The sequence below is a fragment of the Sinohyriopsis cumingii genome, chromosome 19 (assembly GCF_028554795.1).
Source record: "Sinohyriopsis cumingii isolate HCF-2022 chromosome 19, ASM2855479v2, whole genome shotgun sequence".
Classification (NCBI taxonomy): Eukaryota; Metazoa; Mollusca; class Bivalvia; order Unionida; family Unionidae; genus Sinohyriopsis; species Sinohyriopsis cumingii.
This window is the reverse complement of record NC_142979.1, coordinates 26,337,509-26,345,905: the sequence shown is the minus strand read 5'-3', so window position 1 is coordinate 26,345,905 and position 8,397 is coordinate 26,337,509. Positions and strand designations below refer to the sequence as shown.

Below are 8,397 nucleotides of genomic sequence, written 5' to 3'. Positions count from 1 at the left end.
GAAATAATGGACACAGTCTCCTAAAGGTTACGAAGCGGAGTGAAATTTTAAACAGGCATTGGTTGTCACGCATGCCGCAATGATGACATTACAAATTTGGTGTTTTGTGCAAGTTCTAGAGCTTTTTCATAATTTATCAACATGAATTCTTCACGTACGATTTCCGCATATATAATGAGTTTTACTGTATCATTGACGAGTTGAAAGCATTGACTTGGATCTACCAAGTATTCCATTTTTTAAAATTCCGGATGTTAGCTAGTTTTCCCCACAAACATTTCAGCATGACTTTTGCAAACGCTCGTCTTGCTTCGTTCTGTTTCACGTATTCCATGGTAATGCCTTCTAAGGATCGATACCGCTCATTGAATTCGTCTTTGTCTTTTGGGGTCAGGCACCAAGTAGGATAGCCACTAGCTTCTTGCTTCAGAGTACCCAGGTCCGTTTTCTAACTTCGTATTTAGTAACAAGATAGGTAGTTTCCAATCCGCCTGTATGCTAATCTCAGCTCATATATTAACAGAAAATATATACTACGAATTATGGCTGTAAATCTCCTCCATATGTTTAACTCTTTTCTTTCCCTTGAACGAGTGTATGCCTCTTTGTTGTACATTCACCACTTTTATACGATTCGAAACTTTTTCGTGTTAGTGAATGATAATGAAAAGTAATAGCGATGATCGCCCAGCTATGTTTTACGATATAAAGACAACAACATATATAACAAAACAACATAGACATTCCCTAAAACAAGTGTAATGGACTTATTTCTGTGTAGGTGAAACGTTCAAGATAGAGTCTATGGATACAATGTCGAAAATGGAGACAAAGGAGAATATGAATTGGGAAAAGGGTTCATTTTGTACGCAGATTTGCTAATTTTTTCGCTATTGTGTGTATGTGTGTGCGTGTTTATAAACTTAAAAAGAATGCAGTTAATGCCAAGTGCATAACAAGAGTTAGCTCGGAAATGCAATTCTGACATTTCCTTCTATTACACAAACTTTCGATTAAATGTATACTTACCGGTAGACCAACAAGTAGATATCTGTTGGGTTTTTTCTTCTACGTTACCGGTAGCGATGTCAGAAAAAAAAACGAAGTGGAGATTTAACTGTTGATCTAACTTACGGGGTAATTACTGATTTACATTCACTTGTCAGTTCAGCCCAATAATCCAGAAATGTTCTTATCATTTCCACAGTTTATACCAGAATCCAATTATCTTGTGATAATAACAACTTGAATTTCGCATTGTTATTGTTATTTTTATTTATTTATTAATATTTTTTTATTATTGAAGAATGAAATTTCCCTCACGTATCTGTAGGCATATCGGTATCGGAGTCAGAACTAGAAAAAACTTCCTTCCAATCCGAACATAACAGCGACTTCCTTGACAACGACGCCATTTTGCTGTCGAGAGAACTGGGATCAAATTTATTTTCTTAAACACAAATTCAGCATGATTCTTCCAGAAAATCCGTTAGTGCAGGAAGTTCCTAAAATTATACAGGTATATACCAAAATGTTTAATTTTTGTCCTATAAAATGCGTGTAGAACATTCCGCGCATCTCCGAGAGTAATCAGTGTCAACGCGGTACCTATATTCGATGATTGGTAAATTCAACAGATCGTTGCCCCATGCATATAGGAATGCCTGTATACACGGAGGTTTTTTGCAAAGTAGTAAAATGTAGGTTAGCTTGGTTATGTTGGCGCATTTACTCATCTTAAATATTAAATGTGGTTGCAAATGTAATACTAATAATATAGGGTACCTGGACGTTTCGCCCCATGGACGTTTCGGCCCAAGACATTTCGCCCCACTTCAATGGACATTTCGCCCCACTTCAATGGACATTTCGCCCCACATGGTACATGGACGTTTCGGCCCATGGACGTTTCGCCCCACATTAAATAAAGTATGAACCCTCACTCGAGTACAGCCTGTCTCAGTATAATGGTAATGCGAGAAACGACACACATCATCAATCATACAAAACAATATGGTTTATTTGTCGTTTAAATATAATACACTATTTATTCACCCAAATTCTAAACTAAATTTAAAATAAAAACCGGACTAGGATTAACAACCCTATATATTACACTAGGGAAATACATAAATACCCCGACAAAATTTTGAATTTTTTTGTTCAGAAATCTTTTATAAAGCAAACAAATCTCATACCTTTGGGGAAAACATACACATATAAAACAACTTTATTTTTTTTTATAAGGAGGGGTGTATCTGTCTGGTGCCATAAAGAAAACAAATGTTCTGGCGTTCACTATTGCTCCCAGCAAGTGTTAATATGACTTAATTACATCCAGGTAACTTCATGCATTAAAAAAGAAATCATAGATAGTTGCTGTTTAGAAGTATACTTTTGCACATCATAATTTGACACCTATACCTTGTCATGAGATGTAATTTTGATTAGTGATGTGTTTTTATTTAAAAATGCAAATACATGCTTCATATTTCAAAAATATAAATCTCTGAAACCATTTTTATATCTCTTTATTGTTAATTACAATTAACATTCCTCGCCCCTCCTCCTGTCTTTTCATTGCTCGCGATATGTCGGGCTATTCTGTGCACAGCTTTGAAAAGATGTAATGTATAACGATCGGGCTATAGAAATGAAATACATTAATTTGGACTGTTTCTGTCAGCAATTCAGTCGAGTAATTAGGACCCGATTTATAGCTAGTTTTACAAAATTCAAAGTAACAATGCCAATAAATGGCAGGAGATAAAAAGTTAATTAACCCGAGCTTGAAAAAAAATGAGTAAAGTTCAACATTTAAAAAAAGTTTAACGACAGATCTTATTACATAAATGAAGAAAAAAAAAAGGAAAATATTGTCTGATATAACGGCACGCTGAATGTAATTGAAATGGATGAGAGTGATGGGATTATGGGGCATGAAATTAAATCATAATGGCAGGCCCCTAAAGTAAAATGAAGATAATGGTGTAATGCTTGTGAATTTCTATAAATGTCCGATATTTCCAATGATGTGGGGCGAAACGTCCATGGGCCGAAACGTCCATGGGGCGAAACGTCCATGTACCATGTGGGGCGAAATGTCCATTGAAGTGGGGCGAAATGCCCATTGAAGTGGGGCGAAACGTCCTGGGCCGAAACGTCCATGGGGCGAAACGTCCATAATCCATAATATAGTTTAACCAAAATATTCAATCCAGATTGTTGAATGCTCTGCACCATAGCTTTTATCAAGAAACTTTCAGACATTTTTTGATTGCTATGGACGTTTACATTGATGGCAAAGTACTAAATTGTGTCATTAAAAGAAGGTATTGGGTTTCTCATAAAAAATAACAGTGTGGTATGATAGTCCTACAATGTAAGACATAGCACATGTTTTTGTTTTAGTGCTATGTGTTACTCCCATATAATGGCCTTGTATAGCCTGTTCTGATGTTGGTTGACATTGGAATGAGTAGTCAAAGTTTCAGGAATATGTCACACACTTGGCCACCTATATTGGCACTCTTCCATTAATTTATGTGTATTTAATGTATTTACTGTGCTGTCTTTATCCTGGTGGAATGAAAATATGACACTAGCAAATGGACGCATTTCCATGTTCCACTGACATACATTTGAATTTGTTGCAATGGAACGGTAGTCGAGGTATGCCGAAGTATGTTTAAGTAGGTTCATATGGAGGATATGTTTCTTGAATGAAACAAAATGTTGCTTACAGTTCCAATAGGCATAATATATTTTTTTATTCATTTTGTTAAAGAATAATATTTCAACTTGACCCAATTTCGGCATTCCCGGCTTTCATCGCTTTCCAGCGAACTGAAATATAGGCAAACGAAACTTGAAAACAGGTCCATATTTTTGGTGAGAATTTTAGTTTATTAGAGAAAAGACATCAGGGTAAGCAAAGTCTGGCAAAAACATTATATCTTTACTTGTAGAAAAGAGTTGTTATTGGTTGCCAGTTGTGTGTGATATTCCTGAAAATTTTACTTTCGTCATCAAAACACGCTACACAGCGCCGTTAGTTAGGCAGCAAGACCCATCACCCCCCCAGATCAAAAATATCGGGTGACATGTAGGACTAAGGGGTATGAATTTTAATTTTCAATATGAGTAGCTTTTGTTGTGATATCACAGTGCATGACATTCAATCCATTTTGTACTGGATCATACTTTTAAGTTGATCATATAAAAAATTATCCACAGACTTTAACATTGATTTTGCATAATGTTCTAATGGTATGTTTTCTCTTAGAATTGTAGTGCCCGTGAAAATGACCAAATTATTTATTACACCTAATGAGATTTTTCTCATAAACAGGCAACAAACAAATGGGTTATTGTGTCACCAGAAAGCTTCTAGTACCATATGGCAGATGCATCAGCTTAATGGGCTTGACGGGAAAGAAATCATAACAGATTAACCTTTCTTGCTTTTTTTGTTGTTTTTGTTCAGCAACACTTACTGGAGAAACATTATTGTGATTAGATATAGAAAATAACGTCAAACATGAAACTTTAATATCTGGAATTCATACAGATCTGTCATAAAAATATAGGGGGTTTCACGGTTAGTATCTCCCCTTGAAAACACCAGAGGGTATATCGGTGCAACTCACTTCCAGATAGTTCAATCAATTAAGATGTCAGATGTAGATTAAGAAAATGTGACAGACCCTCACATTATACAAGCATGATCGATATCTCACTATCTTAAAAAGAAATGATATCAATATTTGATCAATTATTTTTACATCTTTTATTTTTTCACTAACTTGCAGTGCTAACAGCTTTCAAATAAATATTATCTGCCTATTTCAAAACTTCATTATCTTTCCATTACTACCTTATGCTCTAGTTTGTATTATTTGATTGTGTGAAAGTGTATCGATGCATAAAAAGTTCTTGCAATTTATCTCGCTTGAAGAATAATGAAAATATGTTTATTTTGTACAGCTTCAATCAGAAAAAAAATTCTAACTTCTTTAGGTTTTTTAATTATTGATTTAGACTGTTGCGTTTCTATTAATGTTCATTATATTTTTCATGAACTAACTTGAGTTTTTTTCAAAATGCACAAATGTCAACCACGCTTGAACAGGCAGGCGCACATACGAGTTTCCTTGATGATTATTTTAATTCTATTTCCTTGAACAGTTGGAAATTTTAGAGTATACAATTTGGAGAAATATCGATGTTAGACACACTATGCATGTATAGGACATTTGTGGCTGTCATCTATCTGTCTGTCTGTCTGTATGTCTGTCTTCTTTCATCAGGTGCATGGGTATGTATATCCTCAAATGAAAGTGTGTTCGCCTACGTATATTACATAAACATACTTCTCGTTAAAAATGAGTATAAAATGATGCTAAGTTAGAAAAAGCGACTGATAGATAAAGACAACAAATATGAATATTTGTGAGTATTCATTTATTATTGACTTGTAGAGTATGTTCTTAACAAGCAGTCTCTTTCTTAAATCATACTGTTTGCAATTTTACATCCGGTCACATGGACCAATATTGATCTAAAAGGCGAACCAACGTAATATGACGGAATCTGTGAAATAATTGGATCTTTAAAGCTTACATACCTGATGCAAGGAAAGTTAAACAGAATTAAACTAATTTTAAGAAGGCTGTTGTAGATGAATTTACCGGTGGCAATCAGAAATGTTGTCTAAAGACCCAGCAAATTTGAGAGTTATTACGTGTCAGCATAAGCAAAGAAAAATCATGCTGAAAGTTATTGCATGTACCGTCTGATATTTGATGTTTCAAAAGTCAAAAGAAAATGATACAACAAAAAACAAACGTCATTGGGCATGTTATTTAATCTGAATATTGTACGATATTTACACCCAAATATGAATAAATATTCCTTCTGCATTAATTACACTCATTTATCGTTATGATAGCTAATGTAATTATTACTTTGTTAAGTTCCTCTGAATACATTAAAATACTGTGTTCCTCTTTTTAAAAAAAAAAAAATCTGGTTTAAAATATTCAGCATTACAAATCAGCTTGCGTATCGCATTCATGTTATAATTTTCTTACCAAACTTGTGTTATAACTTTCTTAACTTCTATTATAAACAAACTATTAGCCTTGCGAAAATAACTGAGAAAGAAGGATATATCAACATATGAAAAATGCAGATTGTTGAGAATGTTTTCGTTAAGGTTATATAACCAAAAATGTGCAATAAATGTTTAAAATCGGAGAGCAGAGTAAAATGTTCCTACAAATGTATCTGAAATTATGGATAATGAATTTATATTATCAGGTGTGGACAGTGTATTTAATTTAATTATTTGATATCATTTAAGTATGGAAAGTTAATATTATTTAATAATCTGATATAATGTAAGTATGGACACTGAATCAGATTATCTGATTTAATGTCTATAATTATTCTCCTAGTATGAACAAAAGATGTTTGACATATATAATTTATTCATTGGTTTAGCCATAATGATCTGTAGTACAGCTAAGATACCTTCCTTTGTTGACTTTGTGTTTTGCTTACCAACTGTAGAATGGTGAACTATCTGGAACTGGAAAATTTTTGTGGGCATGCGCATTTGAGCTAAGGGAGGTAATTTTAGGCGCTACGATAAGTAACTCCGTTGTAATCGTGAAACCCCCTATTGTGTAGTCTCGATGTAATGAAGACCATAAGCATTGGATATTTTTTCTCTCACTCTGCTATGTTCAGTGTTGCAATCTGGCAGCCAAAGGAATCTCCATTTAAACAAGGGGAACAACCAGAGCAGAATTAAATAAAAGGCCTACCTACGTAAGGGATGCTACTCATAGCATGAGCTATAGTACTGAATTATCTGAAGTTAGTAAAATTAAATTCCAATTTTGAGTCATTATCACTGCAGATTTTTATATCTTTCAGAGCTCATAACAGTTTCTTAACATGCATTTTCAAGTAATTTTGTATGAGCCTGTTGTATCAATTATTTATGTGTAATATAACCATCTATGTTGTAACCAATCAGATATTGTTTGTTGAACAAAAGGACTATTTACTCAGGGCTATTCCAGATTAAAGAGTGGAGATATGGTTCACACAGTCTATAGTTTAAAATAGGTGGTTTCTGACCCCAATCCCTTTTTTCTGAAATGATCATTAGTGTTTAGAGATGCTTGAATTTATTGATAATTAAAACCCTTTCATACACTTGTACCAATTTTCAAGGCTTTAGTTTTAAAATACATTGATAAAGTTAACATGTTTACATGGAACTGGTAGGGGTAAGCATACCTCTCAGTTCATGGTATGTCAAATAAAAACAGGAGTTTTAACTACCAAAACCTCCAACATCATCAAGTGTACGTAAACATGAATTTTCCCAAAATATGCATCTATAACAAAAGGGTGCTTTAGGGACAGGTTATATTCTTAAGACTTCTTTAGTTTTCTCATATATTCTGCCTTGGGAAAAAAGTTTATACAGTTTGCAGTTGGACTCATCTTATAAGTGAGTATATATGGTAGTGTATAAGAAAACAGATCTTGTGAGAAAAATAAAATGTTATAATTTTTTAAAATCATTTACATCTTAATTTGGAAAAATATGTACCACCTGATTTGTTCATTTACTTCTTTTTCAGCCAAGAGACCACAAAGCCAAAGTGTGTGTTTGGTATGTATTATTTTTTTTCCATTATAGTCTATGAATAACTTGCATATCCATTTGAGCATAAAATGTTTATGTAGGAGAAAGACATCAGGATACAAGAAGCTATCTTTTTGTGTTTAGTATAATTTTCCTTAAAATGTTACATTGGATATCATTTGATCACAATCTCATTACATTATTCATTTAAACTTTCCATGGTGTTTACCTGTGGATTAGAGATTTTTATAGACATAATTATAGAAAACAATTCCTTTAAATTTTATACTTAACATATTTGATTGCACTGATATTTTGCATTTGGCTTTCAGTTTTAAAAACTTTTTCCATGGATTTAAATGAAAACATTTTTTTTACCCGCATGTAACACACCCACATAAATTTGTCATGGTCAGCATTGAAGCCTTGGAGGTACACAGCTTCCTTCTTTTAGCTTACCCTGGTAACTCACAGACTTGCTGATCAAGTGGAGGCAAGTGTGGAGGCCAATTTTTATTCTTTTAGAAAAGTAAATAATAGACTGAAAATTGCTTAACAATAAAATTTGTGATAAAATGTTAAATTTAAAGTTTTTGTATATTGGAGGTTTTATCATTGAAAATAATGTTATGGTGTTAAGTATGCAAAAAATGGAATCATCATAAAATTAATTTTTTTAAATAAGAGATCATACATTTTGCAAAGATTTTCTTGAACAAAAATATCTTCAC

The 8,397-nt window shown here is 33.3% G+C and overlaps 1 protein-coding gene across 4 annotated transcripts in view; it reads left to right on the top strand.

Annotated features, from left to right (window-relative positions):
* The first annotated feature begins 1,394 nt into the window (after nt 1-1,394).
* LOC149775322 (cilia- and flagella-associated protein 119-like) overlaps nt 1,395-8,397 on the top strand; it is a 35,058-nt gene continuing 28,055 nt past the window's right edge. For all 4 annotated transcript variants that reach the window (XM_089944172.1, XM_089944171.1, XM_089944170.1 and 1 more), the window contains exons 1-2: nt 1,395-1,519; nt 7,662-7,693. In XM_089944172.1, the coding sequence (XP_089800298.1) occupies nt 1,469-1,519; nt 7,662-7,693 (83 nt within the window). In that variant the 5' untranslated portion in view covers nt 1,395-1,468. The remainder of the gene's footprint in view (nt 1,520-7,661; nt 7,694-8,397) is intronic.